At 36.8% G+C, this 23,241-nt stretch overlaps 6 protein-coding genes across 6 annotated transcripts; 5 read left to right on the forward strand and 1 right to left on the reverse strand.

Annotated features, from left to right (window-relative positions):
* Positions 1-1,793: 1,793 nt before the first annotated feature.
* On the forward strand, positions 1,794-5,837 carry LOC106361790 (putative kinase-like protein TMKL1; the record flags this gene model as incomplete). The annotated part of the gene is made up of 2 exons (XM_048776602.1): positions 1,794-3,282; positions 3,420-5,837. Coding segments are annotated over 2 exons (2,133 nt in total), but the record flags the coding sequence as incomplete, so codon positions are not given.
* LOC125607187 (putative kinase-like protein TMKL1) lies at positions 4,986-5,654 on the forward strand. The gene has a single exon (XM_048777023.1). The coding sequence runs from the start codon at positions 4,986-4,988 to the stop codon at positions 5,652-5,654; it is 669 nt and encodes a 222-aa protein (XP_048632980.1).
* A 735-nt stretch (positions 5,838-6,572) lies between the features above and the next one.
* Positions 6,573-7,241, forward strand: LOC106359210 (putative kinase-like protein TMKL1). The gene has a single exon (XM_013798941.1). The coding sequence runs from the start codon at positions 6,573-6,575 to the stop codon at positions 7,239-7,241; it is 669 nt and encodes a 222-aa protein (XP_013654395.1).
* A 3,174-nt stretch (positions 7,242-10,415) lies between these two features.
* Positions 10,416-14,969, forward strand: LOC106361792 (probable serine/threonine-protein kinase roco5). Its single transcript, XM_013801593.3, has 9 exons — positions 10,416-10,749; positions 11,078-12,958; positions 13,038-13,220; positions 13,302-13,388; positions 13,596-13,748; positions 13,859-14,170; positions 14,240-14,362; positions 14,438-14,525; positions 14,601-14,969. Exons 2-9 carry the CDS (start codon positions 11,138-11,140, stop codon positions 14,789-14,791), a joined length of 2,958 nt encoding a protein of 985 aa, XP_013657047.2. The 5' UTR covers positions 10,416-10,749; positions 11,078-11,137; the 3' UTR covers positions 14,792-14,969.
* Positions 14,880-15,782, reverse strand: LOC106361793 (thioredoxin-like protein 4B). The gene is made up of 4 exons (XM_013801594.3): positions 15,561-15,782; positions 15,319-15,476; positions 15,165-15,231; positions 14,880-15,063 (listed from the first exon to the last, which is right to left on the reverse strand). The coding sequence occupies exons 1-4, from the start codon at positions 15,693-15,695 to the stop codon at positions 14,965-14,967; spliced, it is 459 nt and encodes a 152-aa protein (XP_013657048.1). The 5' UTR covers positions 15,696-15,782; the 3' UTR covers positions 14,880-14,964.
* A 5,658-nt stretch (positions 15,783-21,440) lies between these two features.
* Positions 21,441-22,341, forward strand: LOC106361795 (CLAVATA3/ESR (CLE)-related protein 41-like). The gene has a single exon (XM_013801596.3). It carries the CDS (start codon positions 21,762-21,764, stop codon positions 22,059-22,061), a length of 300 nt encoding a protein of 99 aa, XP_013657050.1. The 5' UTR covers positions 21,441-21,761; the 3' UTR covers positions 22,062-22,341.
* The last annotated feature ends 900 nt before the right edge of the window (positions 22,342-23,241 follow it).

A 23,241-nucleotide genomic window follows, 5' to 3' on the forward strand; every position in this document is an offset into this window, starting at 1 on the left:
ACTCGTATGTATTACTTACTGTTTAGACGTTAAATACGTTTCCAACTTGCAACAAAGAGCAGTGAGTGAAATCAAACTTTCTCGATCCTGTTTAATTTAAAAATCAGTTTTTAATATGAAAAAAAAAGTCTATAGAAAAAGTCTGATAAAACCAAAAAAAAAAGTTTATTAACAATTTGTTTGAACTGATTGGGATCAACTTTTTTCCATAACGACATTTCATCAACATGAATAGGATATTACATTGTTATTTGTAAGTGATACAAATACAATCAATACTCTAAAATGTTTTTATAGATTGCGACCGTGTACTCGATTGCTACCGTTTAAATTTCGAAAACAGGCAATACACAAAAGGACATAGACAAAACTACTTCTCACTTAAAAGAGAACTAGGCTAGTTTCAGAGAGAGAAGAGAGAGAAGAAAAGCAGATCCATCTTCGGGTCCGGTGATCGGCCGGCGTGTGTGCGCGCGTGCCGTCACCGGAGCCCCTAAAACCACCAAAAAAGTCTTCGATCTTCGCTTTGCTGACGTCCCCTCCCTCTTCCGCCTTGCCTGAGCTATGGAAGAAGGTCGTCTCGTGGATCTGGTTCTGCTGTAAAGGCGCGGTCGTGGTGAGGAAGGTGCGGTGAAACGCTTTCTGCGGCTGTTTGGTTTTGTCTCCGGGAGACGGAGGCTCCGTAAGCTCCGTCGTCGCCGGTTCAGGTCCCCGCGAGGTGGAGGCTACGTTTAGCTCTGCCGTCGTCGGTCTAGATTACGAGGGGTGAAGGTGCTCCATGCCTTGCCTCGCCGTCGGCCAGTCCCCTCGGTTAATTTCTTAGGGTTTAGTTGTTTTTCTTTCTTTTTAGTGCTGTTGACGTTGGTTGGTGTGGTTTGGTGGTGACGACGTCGGAGGAAGTTCGAAGCTTGATCAAGGTTAAAGGTGACGGTCCCCGCAAATGTCTTCTTCTCGGTGATTGTGACGATTGGCGACGGATGAGATCTCGATTCGTCGAGTGATACTCTCCGTTTTTGGGCTCACTTCTGTCGAAGACGGTTAGCGGTGGTGATGGTGTGGAGTCAGTGAACTCCGGCGTTCCGGATGAACCGATGGTTGGTTCCCGGTGTTGATTCCGAGTGAGTGCGTCGTCGGTGCCGTAGCGTGTGTCCGCGCAGCGGCGATGTCTTGCTTGTGCTAGGGTTTCTAGTTGGTGGGCTTTAGGCCCAGTTTGTTTAATGTGTTTGGCCCAGTGTTTTTGGGCTCTTGTATGTTTTTAATTAGGGTTTTTGACCCAGTAATCTAAAATCTATTGACGGAAAAAAAAAAAAAAACTACTTCTCACTTCTGCTTCATCTTTCCTTTTTTCTCAAAATTTGGCTCTTTTCCCACACTCCTTGGTTTCTTACAATACATTGTTGTCTTCTCGAAACCATAACTATTTGACATTCATCCACCGTTGATTCACTTATCTCTCGTCTTCCATGACTCATGTACGGTCAAGATCCAAGATCACAGAAAAGACTTCACTCTGATTAACAACAACAAACATATTTTATCATTTTGGCAGAAAAAAAAAGTCTTGATTCGAAATTTGAGCGTGCTAATGGTTTAATCAATTAAAGGGACAAAGAAAAGCAACTTTATAAAATCAGTAGTAATCAGTAGATTTATACCATTCTTGTCCATCGCTTTGAAACACTTTTTTTTTAATTTTCTGATAAAAGAAAAAAACACACCAACTTTAAGGTACATCCAACGGTTACCAATCGATCTGGTCTAAGTTAGAATCATAGCCGTTTACATTATTTTGACCAAAGTGCTTATTACAAAACGGTCCACACACTCTCTTTCCACTACAAAGTACTAGCAGTCTTGAAAAAAACACAAACCCATCACCTTTCTCTCTCTCAGAAGTGGGCATGGCTTCACTGAGATTCCTTCATGTCTTCTTCTTCTTCTTCCATCTCATTCCCAACTCCCACTCTCTCTCCACCTCCTCCGATGTGAAGCTTCTCGTGGGAAAAATCAAACCTTCCCTCCAAGGCACCAGCGAGAGCCTCCTCTTGTCTTCTTGGAACTCATCTGTTCCCGTCTGCCAATGGAGAGGGGTAAAATGGGTATTCTCAGACGGCTCCCCTCTCCAATGCACCGCCCTCTCTTCACCACCAACCCAATGGACAAACCTCTCTCTCTACAACGACTCCTCCCTCCACCTCCTCTCTCTCCAGCTCCCTTCCGCTAACCTCACCGGCTCCCTCCCCGGAGAGCTCGGCGAGTTCTCCATGCTCCGAAGCCTCTTCCTCAACATCAACGCCTTGAGCGGGCCCCTCCCTCTCGAGCTCGGCTACGCTTCCTCTCTCTCCGATATCGACCTGAGCGGTAACGCCCTAACCGGCGCCTTTCCTCCGTCGATTTGGAACCTCTGCGAGAACCTCGTCTCATTAAAGCTTCACGGTAACTCCTTCTCCGGGGCCTTGCCTGAGCCCGCCTTGCCGAACTCGACTTGTGGTAGTCTCCAAGTTCTTGATTTGGGTGGTAATAAGCTCTCAGGCGAGTTCCCTGAGTATGTAACAAAGTTTAAAGCTCTGAAGATGCTTGATCTTTCGAGTAACGTCTTTGAAGGCTCTGTTCCCGATGGTTTGGGGTTGTTACAGCTAGAAACTCTCGATCTTTCTCACAATAACTTTAGTGGGATGCTGCCGAGTTTTTTCGGTGAATCTAAGTTTGGAGCTGAGTCTTTCCAAGGGAACAGTCCCAGCCTCTGTGGTTTGCCTTTGAAGCCGTGTCTAGGCACCTCTCGGTTGAGTCCTGGCGCTGTTGCTGGACTGGTGATAGGTTTAATGTCTGGAGCGGTTGTTGTGGCCTCGTTGCTGATAGGGTACTTGCAGAACAAGAAGAGGAAGAGTAGTATAGAGAGTGAAGATGATTTGGAAGAAGGCGACGAAGAAGATGAGGTTGATGGTGGTGGCGGTCAGGGTGAAGGGAAGTTAGTTGTGTTCCAAGGCGGTGAGAATCTGACGTTGGAGGAGGTTTTGAACGCGACGGGGCAAGTCATGGAGAAGACTAACTACGGTACGGTTTACAAGGCGAAGCTTAGTGATGGTGGGAATATTGCGTTGAGGCTGTTGAGAGAAGGTACTTGCAAGGACAGAAGCTCTTGTCTGCCTGTTATAAAGCAGTTAGGGCGGATTCGGCACGAGAATCTGGTTCCTTTGAGAGCTTTCTATCAGGGGAAGAGAGGAGAGAAGCTTCTCATCTATGACTACATTCCCAACATAAGCTTACATGACTTGTTGCACGGTATGGTAACATTATTCCCAACATAAGTTCGAATGACCACTGGGACGAAACTAATATTACATGTTGATTCTGCCCGAACCTCCTGGTAATTAAAAAAAATAAAAAAGTATTCATGTGTTGTTTGAATGATTGTGCAGAAAGTAAACCGGGGAAGCCGGCTTTGAACTGGGCCAGGAGACACAAGATTGCGTTGGGAATAGCGAGAGGACTTGCTTATCTTCACACCGGACAAGAAGCTCCCATCATCCACGGCAATATAAGATCGAAAAACGTGCTGGTGGACGACTTCTTCTTCGCTAGGCTGACTGAGTTTGGGCTTGATAAGATCATGGTGCAAGCGGTGGCGGATGAGATAGTCTCGCAGGCGAAATCAGACGGATACAAGGCGCCTGAGCTTCACAAGATGAAGAAATGCAACCCGAGAAGCGATGTTTACGCCTTTGGGATCCTTCTCCTGGAGATACTGATGGGCAAGAAGCCTGGGAAGAGTGGGAGGAACGGTGGTGAGTATGTTGATCTACCTTCTTTGGTTAAAGCCGCGGTGTTGGAGGAGACGACGATGGAGGTTTTCGACTTGGAGGCGATGAAAGGGATCAGGAGTCCGATGGAGGAAGGTTTGGTTCATGCGTTGAAGCTGGCGATGGGATGCTGTGCTCCTGTTACGACGGTTAGACCGAGTATGGAAGAGGTTGTGAAGCAGTTGGAAGAGAACAGGCCGAGGAATAGATCAGCGTTGTATAGCCCTACGGAAACGAGGAGCGACGCTGAGACACCATGCTGAGTTTGGTTTTGTGTTATACAAAGCATTTTGTAATTCTCCCACTTTTGTTGTTGGTTATATGCATTTGTTTCATAGGAAAGGAACCCATTCTGATTTTGTTTTGATTTTTAGTTTTATCTTTTGTCAATGACAGTGGTTTTAACAAAAGCAGAAGAAGCTAATATGATGAATCTATTTTAGTTATTTTGTTCGGTCTTGGGTTTTGAGGGTTATGCAATTAACTAAAACTGCAAGACTATCTCCAATTTTTAACAAAAGCAGAAGAAGCTTATATGATGAATATATACTCCCTCTATTTTTTTAATATAAATCGTTTTAGAATATGCACACACATTAAAAAATCATTACTTTTTTTATTCTCTAAACAAAAACATCATTAATTATTTACTTAATCACAAATCAGCCAATAATAAAAATAATAAAATAGAATGTATATTATCATTGGTCATATAATATTAAGTGCCATTAAAAATGTTCTACTCAAGCATTTAAGGGCACCAAAAGATAAGCATACTTACAACAGAAGAATGCATAAACCTATGCTTCCACTAACAACGAAATAGTAGAAAGATTCGAGATTCTCTGAGCTTACATTGTCAATGCATTTACATAGACAAAGAATGCTAGAATTATTACCAGTTGCTGAGAGAGCGAAAAAGCTTCTCGAGACTGTCATTGTTGGATATATTGAAGCTCTCTCTCCTTTGTTTGCAGGAGAAATGAGGAGAGAGCTATATATATATATATATAAGATTTTTTTAATCAACATATATAAAAGATTAATAATCTGCTTTTTATACAACATCATTCGTCTTCTTTCTCATTATCAGAGGTCCCTAGTTCGAATGACCACTGGGACAAAACTAATATTACATGTTGATTCTGCCCGAACCTCCTGGTAATTCAAAAAAAAAAAGTATTCATGTGTTGTTTGAATGATTGTGCAGAAAGTAAACCGGGGAAGCCGGCTTTGAACTGGGCCAGGAGACACAAGATTGCGTTGGGAATAGCGAGAGGACTTGCTTATCTACACACCGGACAAGAAGCTCCCATCATCCACGGCAATATAAGATCGAAAAACGTGCTGGTGGACGACTTCTTCTTCGCTAGGCTAACTGAGTTTGGGCTTGATAAGATCATGGTGCAAGCGGTGGCGGATGAGATCGTCTCGCAGGCGAAATCAGACGGATACAAGGCGCCTGAGCTTCACAAGATGAAGAAATGCAATCCGAGGAGCGATGTTTACGCGTTTGGGATCCTTCTTTTGGAGATACTGATGGGTAAGAAGCCTGGGAAGAGTGGGAGGAACGGTGGAGAGTATGTTGATCTGCCTTCTTTGGTTAAAGCCGCGGTGTTGGAGGAGACGACGATGGAGGTTTTCGACTTGGAGGCGATGAAAGGGATCAGGAGTCCGATGGAGGAAGGTTTGGTTCATGCGTTGAAGCTGGCGATGGGATGCTGTGCTCCTGTTACGACGGTTAGACCGAGTATGGAAGAGGTTGTGAAGCAGTTGGAAGAGAACAGGCCGAGGAATAGATCAGCGTTGTATAGCCCTACGGAAACGAGGAGCGACGCTGAGACACCATGCTGAGTTTGGTTTTGTGTTATACAAAGCATTTTGTAATTCTCCCACTTTTGTTGTTGGTTATATGCATTTGTTTCATAGGAAAGGAACCCATTCTGATTTTGTTTTGATTTTTAGTTTTATCTTTTGTCAATGACAGTGGTTTTAACAAAAGCAGAAGAAGCTAATATGATGAATCTATTTTAGTTATTTTGTTCGGTCTTGGGTTTTGAGGGTTATGCAATTAACTAAAACTGCAAGACTATCTCCAATTTTTAACAAAAGCAGAAGAAGCTTATATGATGAATATATACTCCCTCTATTTTTTTAATATAAATCGTTTTAGAATATGCACACACATTAAAAAATCATTACTTTTTTTATTCTCTAAACAAAAACATCATTAATTATTTACTTAATCACAAATCAGCCAATAATAAAAATAATAAAATAGAATGTATATTATCATTGGTCATATAATATTAAGTGCCATTAAAAATGTTCTACTCAAGCATTTAAGGGCACCAAAAGATAAGCATACTTACAACAGAAGAATGCATAAACCTATGCTTCCACTAACAACGAAATAGTAGAAAGATTCGAGATTCTCTGAGCTTACATTGTCAATGCATTTACATAGACAAAGAATGCTAGAATTATTACCAGTTGCTGAGAGAGCGAAAAAGCTTCTCGAGACTGTCATTGTTGGATATATTGAAGCTCTCTCTCCTTTGTTTGCAGGAGAAATGAGGAGAGAGCTATATATATATATAAGATTTTTTTAATCAACATATATAAAAGATTAATAATCTGCTTTTTATACAACATCATTCGTCTTCTTTCTCATTATCAGAGGTCCCTAGTTCGAATGACCACTGGGACAAAACTAATATTACATGTTGATTCTGCCCGAACCTCCTGGTAATTCAAAAAAAAAAAGTATTCATGTGTTGTTTGAATGATTGTGCAGAAAGTAAACCGGGGAAGCCGGCTTTGAACTGGGCCAGGAGACACAAGATTGCGTTGGGAATAGCGAGAGGACTTGCTTATCTACACACCGGACAAGAAGCTCCCATCATCCACGGCAATATAAGATCGAAAAACGTGCTGGTGGACGACTTCTTCTTCGCTAGGCTAACTGAGTTTGGGCTTGATAAGATCATGGTGCAAGCGGTGGCGGATGAGATCGTCTCGCAGGCGAAATCAGACGGATACAAGGCGCCTGAGCTTCACAAGATGAAGAAATGCAATCCGAGGAGCGATGTTTACGCGTTTGGGATCCTTCTTTTGGAGATACTGATGGGTAAGAAGCCTGGGAAGAGTGGGAGGAACGGTGGAGAGTATGTTGATCTGCCTTCTTTGGTTAAAGCCGCGGTGTTGGAGGAGACGACGATGGAGGTTTTCGACTTGGAGGCGATGAAAGGGATCAGGAGTCCGATTGAGGAAGGTTTGGTTCATGCGTTGAAGCTGGCGATGGGATGCTGTGCTCCTGTTACGACGGTTAGACCGAGTATAGAAGAGGTTGTGAAGCAGTTGGAAGAGAACAGGCCGAGGAATAGATCAGCGTTGTATAGCCCTACGGAAACGAGGAGCGACGCTGAGACACCATGCTGAGTTTTATGTTATACAAAGCATTTTGTAATTCTCCCACTTTTGTTGTTGGTTATATGCATTTGTTTCATAGGAAAGGTACCCATTCTGATTTTGTTTTGATTTTTAGTTTTATCTTTTGTCAATGACAGTGGTTTTAACAAAAGCAGAAGAAGCCAATATGATGAATCTACTTCAGTTATTTTGTTCGGTCTTCGGTTTTGAGGGTTATGCTATTAAAACTAATATGAAAACTAAAACTGCTTATTAAGACCATCTTCGATAATACACACAAATTTTTCTATATTTCACTATAAAATAATTGGATTTGTTTCAATGGTTCACTCTATAGAGTAATGTTACTTTTTTATTCTAAATATAAAGTAAAACAATAACATTAATTTATATTTTATTCTATTATATAATGAACCATTAGAGCAAATCCAACTCTATAATATAATTACTTTATTTTGGTGTAAAATATAGATAAAATTTTTGTGTGCTATTAGAAATATTCTAATCAAGCATTTAAGGGCACCAAAAGTTAAGCATACTTGCAACATAAGAATGCAGAAACCTATGCTTCCACTAACAACGAAATAGTAGAAAGATTCGAGAATCTCTGAGCTTACATTGTCAATGCATTTACATAGACAAAGAATGCTAGAATTATTACCAGTTGCTGAGAGAGCGAAAAAGCTTCTCGAGACTGTCATTGTTGGATATATTGAAGCTCTCTCTCCTTTGTTTGCAGGAGAAATGAGGAGAGAGCTATATATATATATATATATATAAGATTCTTTTTAATCAACATATATAAAAGATTAATAATCTGCTTTTTATACATGTGGTTGTCAAAAAAGATAAACCAACTTAAACCAAACCATATCCAAATGTTTAGATTATGGTTCAACCCAAATCGTTTACCTAATAGATTTGATCAATTCATAACTCATATAAGTAAATAGATTAATGGATTTAATGAGTTGACTCTATATGAGTATTATATAATAATTTATATTATAATTCAAAGCTGTGTCTACTAAAGTAAAATTAAACACTGGCTGAAGACATCACTTGTATATGTATTATATTTCTGATACTCGTGAATTTGTACTAATAATTAAGTTTAGTTTTATTTAATCATAAAATAAAGAGTATAATTAATTTTATGAAAATTTATTTAAATAGGGTTTAATATTGTTTACTTATTTATTATAAATTATATTATTTAAAATAATTTATTCTTAGATTTATATTCCTTTGTATTAATAAATGTATACATTTTGTTTATAAACGAATTTATATCACTTGTGATTGTCATATATTTATTGTGTGCACATAGGTATTTAAAAGATGTGATTTATTTATTTTTAAATATATGTGATATAATATTTAGATTTCAGATTTAAAATAAATAAATATTTTAATGAATTTAATTAATATTGTATAGTTTTTTCAGAAAACAGACAAATTAAAATAAATATGATTATTTTAACTAATGTTACGTAATATTTTATCTACGGTTATTTTAACTAATGTTACGTAATATTTTATCTACGGATGAGATAATAATATAAGGTATTTAGAGTATTTGATTTATTTTTTGTTCGATCTAATTAAATAATTAGTGAATTGTATGACTTTATAATGCATTACAGTATATAAGATTGACGTTAAGATAAATAGCATAAGGGGACAAATGTTACAACTACATTTGTTTATTAAAATAACGTTTATTTATTGACATGGGCATTCATGATCAATGGATACAGTATTAAAATTATTGTGTCAACTTACTGATATGTGTAATTGATAAATTTATAAAAAACATGACAACACAAGACGATGAACCACAGAAACTGGAAAGCAAACTATATCGTAGAAACGTCGATATGTATATAACGCATTTGATTCTATAGTAAGATCAGTGACCAGATCCGTATTTGCCTGGAGAACCCTTGCATCGGTTGTAGATGTGGCACGAAGGGGTTGGAGTGGGTGGAGTGGGTGGAGTACGCTTGCATCGCTGGTACAGTTGGCACGGAATTGACGGAGGACCGATAAAATAGCGGCGTTGGCTTTGGACTGTCACTTTGTCAGGATAGTTCGTCTCTCCTGCACCAAGACGCCAACTAAATGCATTACTCATTTATGTTTGGCAATTCTAGTGTTGATTTGTAGTTCAGTGTGGCTAAAAGCGAATCTAAAATTAAATTGGGTTGTAAGACAACTAAAATTGTTTTTTTCTTCACTCAAAAACTTAAAAATAGCTATTTGATATAATTGCCCAAAAAAACTATACCAAAATTTAATTTAATTTTAAAAAGTTAGAATTAGTTTATTATAATATATATGAAGTAAAACCAATCGATTTTTTTCTCTCTAAAACGATGTTCTATGTTCAATATTACCTTTGTTATTTCGTATCATTTAATCCAAAAATACAAAAAAAAATTAGAAAACCCAAGAAAACATTATAGTTTAACATTTTTAAGTGACCTAACTGGTAAACCAAAATAGTCATGAGACAAAAAAAAAAAGCTCACTACTGAGTTTGTGGAGCTCCGTTTGTGTGCCAAGGGCTCTATCCATATGCGGAAACACAATCAGAAGAAGGAAAAAGAAAAACGTGCAGGAGACTATGGAAGATGTCATCATCTTATAGTATTTCGTTTTAGTTTACTCATCAGTGTGACTCATGTGACCCATTTATATAGAACAGAGAGGAGCAAATAAGAGAGAGTAGAACACATGGTAGATAACAAATGCCAAAGAAGAAAATAGTAAAGATATGAGAGAGAGGGAGTTGAAGCTATCGACGACTTAGTTGCCACTTATGGGTCTTGATGTTTTGGTACTATTCGGCGAAAGGTCTTCGCTCGTATGTTTCAGTTCACTGTTCATGTGATGTGCATTGTATTGGATTATTCTACTATTATGAGTGGTGTTTAATATTATTGGGTTTATAAAATTTGATAAGAAAATTTTGATTCTAACATATTTAATAATAAAAATACAAAAACAATGTCCAGTCATGTGAAAAAAATATAAAGAACGTATAGGAACTCAAGAAGATGACATTTGAGGTCACGATTTTGTACTGTAGAAAACGATAACGTTGTTTAGTACTTTGGGTGGAGAGAAAATAGAAAAGAGTAGAACTTATCGACGACTTTAGTATTATGGGTCTACATGCATGGGCTTAAAATATATGGGCCGGACCACGTAACAATCGAAATTTAAAAAAAAACGACGTAGTTTGAATCATCGTTTTGTTCTGTGTGCGTCCCCCTAAATCAGTGAAATGCGAAAATTTGAAATTGAGCGGAAGTTCCGGTAAAGGAGGTTCGATGGCGCTTAATCCTCGGAAACGTTGATCTTTTTCGGTCCTCTGTCACAACTGTGTAATCAACGCTTTCTCTCATCCCTCTTCTCCTTCGTCTTCCCGTTTTCTTCGATTCTCCTTTTTGTTTGTTTCCCTCTCTCTCTCAGATTCGTTTCTCCGCCTCCCTCTGTTTTGAATGTGAAGGTAATTTTATCTACGCCCCCAAAATCTGTCGATCGTGTGGTTTTCGATTAATCGTTGTGGTAGAAATTCTCAGAGTTTATGATATGATTGTTTATTCGCTCATGATTTATAATTGAAGCATGTTCTTAGAAAATGTGAATACATTCATTTTGTAGGATCTTTACAGGTCCTACAAAAAGGATATTTGAGCTGGCTTTGTGTTTTAGCTTTTGTGCTGGCTAGCCATGATTGATGCATGTTCTCTTTTATTTTATTTTTTTACTCTTGATTTTGAATTAATTCTAAATGACTGACTCTGATTATAATTTTCTTTCCTTTTATGTTTCAGGTGAAAACTATACTGAAGATTTTAATGGCAGCTCAGAGATTCTAACTAGACGATCAAACTATGTCAGATGCATGGACTCGGCAAAACGTGAATAAAAACGTTTCACTTCAGACCGGGGAAGAGTTCTCCATGGAGTTTCTCAAGGATCATACTCCTGCTCATAACGATGACCATAGATTCGGTGACCTTTACTACCAGAATCAGCCAGCTGGGTTTCACGACCTGAGGAGGATAGAGTCTGAGTGTCCTTCTGATGCATATGACTTCGGACGTGACCCGAGAGCTGCTTCTACATACATGCCTCAGTTTAATAACGCATGTTACAATCTAGGTGGTGAAAAGGAAGTTATAACCAGGAAGGCTTTCGGCGAAATAAACTCAAACCAAGGATGTGTCAGTGTCACAGGGAAGTCTGCGCCTTCTGTCATCTTACCTGAGCGTGTTCACCCCAACAACTACACTGTAGGAGGAGGAGGAGAGTTTGATAGGTTTGGTAAAGTTAAGTTTCTTTGCAGCTTTGGTGGGAAGATCATGCCTAGATCCAGCGACGAGAAGCTGAAATACGTAGGAGGAGAGACGCATATTGTTTCCATACGCAAGAACCTTTCCTGGGAAGAACTCAAGAAGAAGACCTCAGCTATTTGCCAGCAGCTGCATTCGATCAAGTACCAGCTTCCGGGTGATGAGCTTGACTCTCTGATATCAGTAACTTCCGACGAAGATCTTCAGAATATGATGGAAGAGTACAACGGACTAGAAAGGCCTGAGGGCTCACAACGGCCTAGACTGTTCTTGATTCCTATTGGACAGCCTGAAATTAAAATCACTGGTGATACTACAAGTTATCATGTAAACCATTTGGACCAGATGCTAAGGCTTGATACTCAGCTTTTCAATGGAGTTCAGTATAACATGTCTGCTTATCCATCGCCTCCTATCTCTCCTTCGCCGTTCATGCATAAGGACTGCTCGCAGTTCCTTGGCGACAACTCGAGCTCCGAGAGCAATAACTCCTTCACTCTACCACAACCAGAGCCTTCAGTGAACTTTCAAACTTACAAGCATGAGGCGGAGAACTCTTACGGGATGGGCTTTAGCAAGAACCATGAAACTCCCATTAGGTTCTACTGCGAGAAACCGTGCATACCTGAGGAACCTAAGGTCTCGTTTTCTGGCTCTACGAATTCGAATGATTCCTTCTTGGGGATACCACACTCGCACTCAGACTCTACGTTGGAGGTTAACGGTGGACATTCTAGCTACTTCTCTCAAGAGAGACAGAGCCCGTCTTCACCGTTGAACTTTACAAAGAAACAAACGGAAGAGAAGACAGTGCAGGAGCATAGGAACATCGATCTATCTAGCCGTCGTACACAAAGTAATATACTCGATTTTGGAGGAGGACCAGGACCAGCATTGCATAGAGAGGTATCTGATGTAGACAATCATTATGATGAGATTTTTCTAAATCAAGAAAGGAACAGTGGGAAAGTTATGGGGACAAGAGTAGTCCCTAGTGAGATAGAATACAAGAACTTGCCTTCCTATGGAAACCAAACCTCAGTGGTTAATGTTGACCCATGGAAGCAAATAATTCAAGATAATAATCTTTTGATGGCTGGAACGTCATCCGGGAATCTAATTTCGTTGGACGAAGGCATTGCAGATGACACCCCAAATCAGGAAAGGAGACTATTTGATCATATTCAAGAACCTGTAAATCAAGCTGTCAGGGCAACGAATTTGGAAGTTTCAGGGGTGTTGTTAAATAAGAGAGCGAACTCTGATGTGGATTTCCTGTTCAACGTCTCTTCGGAATCAGCAAAGAGAGAGATTGTTCATGAGACAGGGCTCTTAGAACTTGATCCAACGCAAAAGAATGTGAGTATTCCAAATATGTGTCACCAATACATGATTTTTCTATCAGATGTAGTAGTAAAAAACTGATAATGACGTGCAGAGAGTACAAAGGGAAAGTGGTTCAGGCCATGTGAGAATCCAAAGCATGGATTTGAATCAGCAAGTGCCAGGGACAGCCAATGAAACTTACAATTTGAAGATCCCATCTGTTCAAAGGCAAGATTCACTCGTAACCACTCCACACACAAAGTTGGACAGCATTGATCCTCTCTTCCTCTCTGAGGTAGTGATTTTAGTTGCTTGTGAACTTTTCATTTCAGCTAAGAGATGGTCTTTGTTCTCATAATTGTCAGCTTGTTGACAGGAGGCTGAAGCTAATGTTGATGAGAAAGTGAATAGTTTTGCCGACACACTCATAGTTGAAATGGAAGCCAGTGTGTATGGCTTGCAGGTACTTAACCTTGTTACTTAAGAAAACTGAGTCATCCTTAATCACATTATGACTTTGTTATTCACCCATTTTAGTAAATCTCGCTTGGAAAATTGAAAATGCTAACTTGTATTTGGCAAACTCCCTAAACCAGACTTAAGGCAGAAAATGATACTCTTATGTTTGACATGCTTTGATTTTTTTCTTTTACATATTCTGAACCTTCAGATGATAAAGAACGCTGATCTTGAAGACCTAACAGAACTTGGATCGGGGACATATGGAACTGTCTTCCATGGCAAATGGCGAGGAACTGATGTTGCAATAAAGAGAATAAGGAAAAGCTGCTTTGGAGGAAGATCATCTGAACGAGAACGCTTGGTTAGTCCTCAAGTCTTTTGTGTATTCTTTGTGATTTTCTTGCTGCATACACACATACAATGGATTCTAGCTTAAGGTCACTATCATGGATTCTTTGCTTTCTTTATCAGACCAAAGATTTCTGGAGGGAAGCACAGATACTCTCAAATCTCCATCACCCAAACGTTGTTGCATTCTATGGTATAGTCCCTGATGGAGCTGGAGGAACATTAGCGACTGTTACAGAGTTCATGGTGAATGGGTCTCTAAGACATGCTCTTGTCAAGAGAGACAGGTTGCTTGACGCTCGGAAAAAGATAATAATAGCAATGGACGCTGCTTTTGGAATGGAGTATTTGCACTTGAAGAACATTGTCCACTTTGATCTCAAATGTGAGAACTTACTCGTCAATCTAAGGGATCCACAACGGCCTATATGCAAGGTAAACATATTCATGACAAAACAATCTCATCCCCATTGAATGGATCTTAAGCATGAAAATAATCTTCAGGTGGGAGATCTTGGCTTATCTAGAATCAAACGTAACACTTTGGTATCTGGGGGAGTGAGAGGAACACTTCCATGGATGGCACCAGAACTCTTGAACGGAAGCAGCACCCGGGTTTCAGAGAAAGTAAGAGAAAAAAAACTAATCTAAATTTATATTCCATTAGAAACACACACAGCTTATGTAACTTTGTGTGAACAGGTTGATGTATTTTCATACGGGATCTGCCTATGGGAGATTCTAACGGGAGAGGAACCTTATGCAGATATGCATTGTGGAGCAATCATTGGTAAGTCTAACTCAGTTTTGTTTGTTTGTCACTTTGCTCTTTGCTTATCTGTTTCCCTCTTTGTAAACACTAAAGGTGGGATTGTGAAGAACACGCTTCGACCACCCATACCGAAAACATGTACTCCGGAATGGAAAAAGCTGATGGAACAATGCTGGGACATAGACCCGGATGCTCGTCCTCCATTCACCGAGATAACAAGCAGACTTCGATCCATGTCTATGGAACTCGTCACTAAAAGCAAGAAAAGAGAAAACAAACCCTGAAGACGTTTACAAACATCAAGAGAATCAAGAAGCGGGTTTAAGTTCACATTCCTTCATATTTGTTTAATTATGTACAAACAAAAACATATATGTAAATGTAAATGTTATTTATTCCAACATAAGGGGATGAGAAACAGAGTTTGGAAGTAAAGAACAATAAACTCAGTTTTGTTTTACACATCTTTGTATAAAAGTTGATATTTTGGTATTCTCTCTGGAGGTAGCGGACAGTGAACGATCAACTTCCCTTTCATCGCTCCTCTGAATATTACCTTCATACACAAGACATAACAGAGAATTTTGAATTCAACATGGAATCTTTTTTTTTTTATTGCAAATATTAACAAAGAGTGATGAAATTGAATTTAATTACCTCAACGACATCAATAAAGTCTTGTTTTTCGTGGAATTTACCGACCCACTTGGTATGATCAGCAGTTCTGTAATAAAAATTACAAAATCAGAATTTTTATAACTTTTAAATAAAAATCAAAGCTTTGTAATTTTAATGTGAAACAAGAATCTACCCAGAATCAAGTTTCATGTGATGTGCGTTGAAGAAGAAGACAGTGGAAGGGAACAGGGTGATGTCGAAGTAGTTGACGTAAACCTGAACTTGGTCCGAATCAACGTCCACCAAAGCTACCGTAGCGAATTTCGAGACATCTCTCGCCGATTTCTCGAGCTGAAAAATTCGAAATTAGGGGTTTTGGGTGAAGAGTGAGAGACGAAGAAGATAATGAGTGCAGAGAGAGGAAAGTAAACGTACAATGTCATCAAGAAGAAGACAGTTTTCGTCTGAGATACGGCCGAATCGTAGGACAAGAACTTTATCGATTGTGTTGTTGATGATCCGATCAATCTCTTCCTTCTTTGTTAGCGTTGGGAGCAGAACAGATTCCATCTTCTCTCTATGATTCCGAATTTGTCTCTTCAATATGTATAAACCCCAAACAGAATGGAAACGACTCGAACTTTTTTTGTTTTTTGTGGTTTCATTCGGTTTGGGTCCAAACCGGTCGACAATTCGAAAATGATTTCGGTTGGGCTGATTCGTTTTTTAGGCTTTTCCAACTATTTTATACACCCAGCCCAAATTTTGTTTTTCTGTGATAGCAAGACCTATCTTATATCTCCTCCAATAACAGAAAGAAAATATACAAATTTAACCAAAATATATCAAATTCTTCATTTTTTTCTGAAACTAAACCGATAACCGAATTGATCTATTTTAATAGCCAAACCAAAGAATCAGCTTTCCAATTTTTTTATTCGGTTCAATTCAAAAAGAGAACAAAACAAAAATAATCTAATGTCCACGCTCATGTCTACATACGCATACCGAGGTTGATTCAAGTTTATCTTTTACTTATGTTGGAATCGATTCCTTGAAAATCAGCTAGCATATTGATGAATGTGTAAAGTTCCTGATAAAATCTAACGTGATTTTAAATCTCACTGAATGTTCAAGGAAATCTTTGCATCAGCTGTCGACATATTGATATAACTTTTCCTTCACCAATTTGCTTTAAAACACTTATCGAAAGTAACCTAATCACTCAAAACACACAAAACCAGCTGAATCTAAAAACACACACATACAAAAGAAGCTGATTAAAAAAATACTGAAAGAGCAGCAGAGGGATCCAAGAGCAAAGTGAAGTTATTTCTTAATAACTGAAGCTCCATGTTCCACAAGTTCATGACACTTTGTTACATCATTAGAGTTAAACCAATCTGAGGAATCAAACAGTAAAATGAAGCATAGATATATACACTACATATTGTATCAAAAATACTCTTGATACTCTTGACAGAGGTTTGTAGAATTTAGAAAAAAACCTATAGTTTTGACCTAACATGTGTTTCATTCACTCATTGTATAAAGGAAAAATGTTATTATAAATATACACTAAAAGAAAAGTATTAAATGTTTTCTTGGTTCAAATTATATATGTTTTGGTGAGTTAATTAAGTTTTAAGTAAACATTTAGAACTACTTTAACTTTCATATTTTTCTATATAAGAAACATAAAAGAAAATTTGTGAATTGACATTTCTATTAATGCACATTATTTTTTCATGTACTTGATATTTCCCTCTTTTTGTTAATAGGAATTAGTATAATAACTATAATGAGAGTAGAATTGAGGGGCATAATCAAGTAAAACATATGGCTAATGAAAATAAAATCTTCAAATGAACAGGTTAAATTTTGCTTGGGATATATGATATATCTGATCCCCAAGGTTATCATGGAAATGGAATAACATATCTTCAAATCATTAAGCTAGTCAGTAGTCACCTAGGACAATTCATTAACACTTGTGCGCATATCATATACTATCAACATGTGTTTTTCAGCATTTTGGTCTAAATTTTAATTAAAAACTTCCGAGATTAATCTATCATGCAAAGCTTTACATAAAGATAAAGCATTAAAGGGTAAAAGAAAAAAAAAAGCTTGTCCATTTTTTTAGTGCCTCATTCATCCAGTATTTGCTTATGATCCCCTATTTAATACATTATTTTGTTTAATTTTATTAATTAGTAAATAATATTTTCCATTGTCTTTTTATTTCTTTCCTATATCAATATTTTTTAAATATTTATGTTACTTCATATAAAGAAAATGGAATAGAAATTTCATGTCACTTCAAGCCCAACATTATTATATAAATATCTAACATGCGATTTCTTTTCTAAAACGGCATTTAAAATTTGGTAAAACATCACTTTCAAGAATAAGGCCAAGACTCCATTTGATCAAAAAAGGCCAAGACTCCATAATCTAGAGAAAAATATCGTTCCAAAGTCTTTACACTATCTTTTTTTATGAACATCTTACTTTCTGTTTCGCATCACATGCCATCATTGTAAAATAATTGTCATGAAATCGTTTTGGTTTGTTTTGGTTGGAGTGTAGTGAAGGCCTATGGTCCCCATAATTTCCCTAACTTTTTTTTCAATTTGACTGGTGATAGCTACATTACAAACTACAAAGCATATCAAATATGTCATTTTATTGACGACAAAGAAAACGTCCTTTAGTGGAGAGAAATTATATGTTTGCTCATTTTTCTTCCTCAAATAGTTCAATTAGTTAAGAAAAGTCTCCTTAGTTTTAATTCCTTAACCTACCTCTCTATGGCTCTGTTGGCAATATGGTTGAAGTCTTTTGTTGTGATGGCCCTGAAAATTGTCGAGTGTTGATATTTTTCAAAGAGCCAAACCCATCAACGTTAAAGTGACTTGATTATGATGAAAATGGGTGGACAGAAATAGAAGAACAACTTTTTAAATAAAAGAATACATTACATTGTAAAAATATGTAGGCGAAAAAAGTAAAAATAAAGTAGATGAAAAAAGTAAAGATAAAAAGGCTTGACTGAAAAAAGGAGAGCGCGATCTGGGACCAATATTTCAGCTCCCCCATGCCTTTCGCTAAATGGTGAAGCAAATATGACTTATCGATATCACCCGTTTGGTGGCGTCCATACAAAGGACCTTTACATATATAAGCACGCCCGCTTGCATAGATCTATATATATGTTTATAATCTATGTATAATTTACTTCTGTATAACCGTTTATTATTAGTGAATGATGGCGTAAATTCATAGTTCCGGATTCGATTCCACTCAGAACCAATAGCCTATGTTGTTTATAGGTGATTTAAATTTATAGATGAAAATGTAAATAGATCCTTCTGGGGCGAGGAGAGGAATACATCGGGCCAAAGGCTGGATGCAGAGTCACGGGCCAGACGCGACATGCTTTTGAGGGAGTGGGTCTAAGGCTCTTCCTGCATGCAGTATCGTATACTTCGAATCAAAAATCTTCCATTCCTTATTCTTAATTGTATGGGATTTTAGAATATAAATAAAGATTTATAGGTCTTGCCGTTGCCGTGATTTATAAATGTCGTTGACAAAGAAAAAGATATATAATTTATTTATTCATACTAGTAAAAGAAAAACTTAAAACAAATATTTATCTCTATTAATTTTTCTTCCTAAAGGTGTTATCGTTTTTCTGGTTCCTTTTTGGCGAATTCTAAATAATGTTCATATATGGCTTTTACTTTAGGTTTTGACCCGGATGCTTTTTCTAGATAAGCTTGCGGAAAACTCAAAATATATCATATATGACATGTTTACTTTTAGATTAGTCGGGTGTGATCCAGACACTAGTCATCCATTATAGTATTTTTATGATAACACATATTACGGTCACGATGGTTTTAAGCAACAATTTTTATATTATTATAACCTAGAAAATATTGTCAACATTATTGTTCGAATGTCAAATGCGGCATGGAGATTTGGACTTTTCACCGCCAAATGGCTCATCCATCTATACTACAATCACCGAATTCTTTTTTTTTTCTAAGATCAAATCCTCTTTTTAGACATGAATATTTTCGTATTATGAATGTCGTATTTTATACGTCTATAAAATTACGGAACTCGTGCGATCATCCCATTGTTCGGGGTCATCCCAAGTCTCAACCATCTTTCCAAATCTCTACATAGAGCTTGATCACCTCTTGGTTTTCGCATTTCCTATATACAAGTAGATTAGTATGTTCTAATTGAGAATCTGAATGATACAGAATTAGAAAAAGAGAAAACCGAAAAAAGATGATAAGAGAAATTCTGAAATGAAAAACTATAAAAACCTCATATAATACATTAAGGGATATCTGTCACCTTAGCACTGATTTACTTATTTTTTTTCTAAAAGTCAAACAAAAAATTATATTAAAATATTAATACTAATTTGCTGAGAGAAAAAAAGTCCTTTCAAATATTTTAGCAGTTAGGGTGTTCTAACAACTCCAAATATATAAACACAGAAAATATTCAAAAATAGATCTATACACTATAGCAAAGATAGCTAGATACTATACGTGGTTTAAGAAATGGTGAACAATCCATGATATCTTGTGCATACAAAAGCTATAGTTGTATACAAAAATAGTCACCTAAAAAATTTCATCCACTATCCGGAATTGTTCTAATCATGAAAAGTCGAGGTTTTGCTTTTGTTAAAGAAAATGAACTTTAACTTTGTTGATTTTATTTACATCTATTCTTTAGTTTCTGTTACTACAAATATTTTTATTATTTTCAGATTCAAATTGACCAACCGACGGCATATATATTGTCAGTTTCAAATATATATGAATAGCATACAATGAGGAAGAACAAAACATAAAAATAAATAGAAACGAAAAAAGAGGTGTAATATGACGCAAAAAACCACAACGTACAATCGTTCTCAACGGCATCATTCAGAGAAAGCAAGGGACCCATGCAATCCACGTAACGGGGACATGCATAGTCTCTCCGTAATCAAATGTTATTCTATATTCATAAAATCTAATCGAATATTTTATACGTTCATTTTTAATGGCAGAACGAAAAAGACATCACCGGCTCGCATCTTCCATACATTCACGCCACCGCCCTAATTTGCGCGCTGACTCTTATTCTTTCCGTGTTATGTTTTTAGGTAATGTATAAAACACACACACTTTTACGATTTTACCTGAAAGAAGGTACAATAAGAATATAAGACTACATCTACTTTTTTTTCAGAACTAATAAGATTACATCTTTCTCAAAAATATGTACAAGATTACACATCTATGTATATATGACTATAATTTTTTATCACTATATACGTCGTAACACCATGCAAAAAGCCGTTGTGCTTGTTAGATATCCCTTTCTTTTATCCTACCCTCCATCATAACCGCCATTTATATCGTTAAACCAAAATGTTACATCAAGTGGTATCGAATAATACTAGGGATTATTTCCATAGATTTTCTAATTGAAACCAAGGTTTAGTTTGCTCCAACATTAGCTTCATCGTTTTTTCTAGTTGTGTCATTTCAATATATAATGTCATTTCTTACTTATCTTTCATCAGAAATCGTGATGTTTTGTTTGTTTTAATCTTGATGTTGTACTAAATAGTATCGGGGAGTACGTTCACACTACTATTTAAACCAAAGTTCAATTTGTTTTTCTCCTATATTACTTTCCTCATTTTTATTCCTTACTAAGAATATTAATTATCATATTTTTTATTCCGCGACATGATACATATTATTGTACAGAGGACATGCATTCGTAATTTGTAAACAAATATCATATAATATAAGGTATAATTTGACTTCCAAACATAATGGGGAACTAAATAATGCATAATTTAATCATAAATGATTTTATTTTGTTTTCTCTTTTGACTAGTATTGATAGACGTTGTTATATAATTGGTGTTTGGTCAAGTTAGTCAAAAAAAAATTCTTGGGAAAAGAAAATTTTAAAAATGAAAATTTAAAAGAAAGAAAGCAAGAACCCTGCTTTCTTCCACCTCCTCTCCTTTCATTTATGTTATAACCTTTTCCTTTTGCGTAAGCTTTTAAGATTCGTTGGTAATTACTTAATGACTCAATTACCATTACACGTTTTGTTCTGTTTCATGTGATTGCTCGTTCTGCAGTGGCATGCCTACCGACAATTTTAAGTCTTTTCAGGGGCTTAATAGTAATCTATTTGAAAGAAAAATCTGAAAAAGTCCTGTCTCGCGTTATGCAAACCCTAGTCTGAATTCACCATATATGCCCATTCTCTCCGGATGCAGCTAGCACAAAGGGTGCTTTGGTAAATTCATACCTCGTGACCATCTTGCATACAACTTTTGGTTTTGCTTTATTAATGAAATTCACGAGTATGAAAGTTTGAGAACCTCTTTTCTTCTGTTCTTTTTTCATTTTATCTCAAGCTTATTCTTCTTCTTCTTCTTCTTAATTACTTAGATCTCTCTCTTGTTTCATCTTTCTTTGCTTTCTGTTATCTGGCGGCTCTGACCAGCTCTCGAGTTGTTTCGTTTCTGGTTAATGGATACTGAACCCTCTTGGGATCTTGGGGGGGTGGTAAATTTTTTTTCTAAATTGCATGGCAACATCAAATGACCAAACCAATACCAAATCATCATATTCTCACACTCTTCTTCTTTTCCTCATATTCTTATCTTTCATTCTCTTCATTGGCCTTACAATCCCAATGAATCATCATCAATCCACATCTACGGTTGTTCTCTTCAAGAGGGTTCTTCTTAAATCTTCGGCTCCAGCTTCATCCACGATGGATCTGCGTCCAAAGAATCACCCACGACCCAGCCGCACTTCTAGAAAGAGAGAGTTTGGAAATGATGCTCATGAAGTTCCTAGTGGTCCAAACCCTATTTCCAACTAGGTGAGTTGGCATATCTGGTTTTACCCCTGAGTTTAAAAGATAAGTTATTATAGATCAATATTATGTTATTATATATGGGAGAAGCCTCTGATCGATGGAGATTAGAGAAGAACTTAATTGTTATGGATTTAGTATATATTTTTTAATGGATCAGTTTGGTACCGTTCATTTCCTTCCTAATATTTGTTCGTTTTGAAATTGCTTCCTCCAGCTTTTAAGTTTTGAAGTTAGAGTTGTAAAGAAGATGCTATTATTCGTTAATCATTCACATGTTTATGTAGCCACCTTTATACACTACTGCTATGTTTTTCCTTCACAAATTTATTGGGGGCATATAGAAGCCTTTATCATTAGATTTTTCTAATAATAGTTTAATTATTATAAAGGTTAGATCATGAACAGAAAGACTCTATTTGTAACAATAGTCGATGAAAATGAAGATCTCGAGGCATGATCCCAAACAATTGTTAGATCTCTTTACTCCTGGCAAAACTGTCTCCTTTTCTGAATATAGTTTTGAAAAGAAAATGTAAAACAGCTATATTCGATATCAATTATCTAAAGCAATTTTCTTCCCAAACAGTGAATGTAGTAATAAGTCATTAACGAAAAAGATAATAATAAATTAGGTTACTATGGACCCTCCGTTATGGCGATATTCAAACCCAACCATAGGATATACGACTAGAGACATAAGTGATGAGAAGACCCATTATCTTTCCATGAATTGTGCTTGTGTTTACTATAAAATAAAATACATCACAAAAATGTGGATCAGCTTTTTCTTTCGTTAGGTTTGACGACAAGAAACTGTAGAAGAAACTAAATTATTAGTGAAGAATCGTCCATACATAGCTTTTTGTCTTCTCAACTAAAGCACACTGCCCTAGACAAAAAAAGCTGAATAACAAAAAAACGATGATTTGATAATTATAATCGTATCATCTCCTCGTTGTTGAATTATATGCCATCAATCATTTGCTTTATGATGTTCCACTTTTCTTCTCTTTCCATTTTGATTCTGTGTATATTATTATAATAGCATTTATAATTATTTATATAAAAATAAAATAAAGACAAAGTTGTATGTCCGCAAAGATAAATAATGAAAACAAAGAGAGGCGATAAATTTCTTTTGAAACTCAGTGTCTTATAAGGTAAAGACGTGATTTTACAATTG

Source organism: Brassica napus, chromosome A3 (assembly GCF_020379485.1).
Source record: "Brassica napus cultivar Da-Ae chromosome A3, Da-Ae, whole genome shotgun sequence".
NCBI lineage: Eukaryota > Viridiplantae > Streptophyta > Magnoliopsida > Brassicales > Brassicaceae > Brassica > Brassica napus.

What these genes read in the sequence shown, in the direction of transcription:
- LOC106361795 (XM_013801596.3), top strand. Translation starts at nt 21,762, where the DNA reads ATGGCAACATCAAATGACCAAACCAATACCAAATCATCATATTCTCAC.
- LOC106359210 (XM_013798941.1), top strand. Translation starts at nt 6,573, where the DNA reads ATGTGTTGTTTGAATGATTGTGCAGAAAGTAAACCGGGGAAGCCGGCT.
- LOC125607187 (XM_048777023.1), top strand. Translation starts at nt 4,986, where the DNA reads ATGTGTTGTTTGAATGATTGTGCAGAAAGTAAACCGGGGAAGCCGGCT.
- LOC106361793 (XM_013801594.3), bottom strand. Translation starts at nt 15,695, where the DNA reads ATGGAATCTGTTCTGCTCCCAACGCTAACAAAGAAGGAAGAGATTGAT. An exon ending in CACATGAAACTTGATTCTGG is followed by an intron (nt 15,232 to 15,318) that starts GTAGATTCTTGT and finishes TTTTTATTACAG; the next exon opens with AACTGCTGATCATACCAAGT. An exon ending in ACTTTATTGATGTCGTTGAG is followed by an intron (nt 15,064 to 15,164) that starts GTAATTAAATTC and finishes TTGTGTATGAAG; the next exon opens with GTAATATTCAGAGGAGCGAT.
- LOC106361792 (XM_013801593.3), top strand. Translation starts at nt 11,138, where the DNA reads ATGTCAGATGCATGGACTCGGCAAAACGTGAATAAAAACGTTTCACTT. An exon ending in TTGATCCAACGCAAAAGAAT is followed by an intron (nt 12,959 to 13,037) that starts GTGAGTATTCCA and finishes AATGACGTGCAG; the next exon opens with AGAGTACAAAGGGAAAGTGG. An exon ending in GCATTGTGGAGCAATCATTG is followed by an intron (nt 14,526 to 14,600) that starts GTAAGTCTAACT and finishes TAAACACTAAAG; the next exon opens with GTGGGATTGTGAAGAACACG.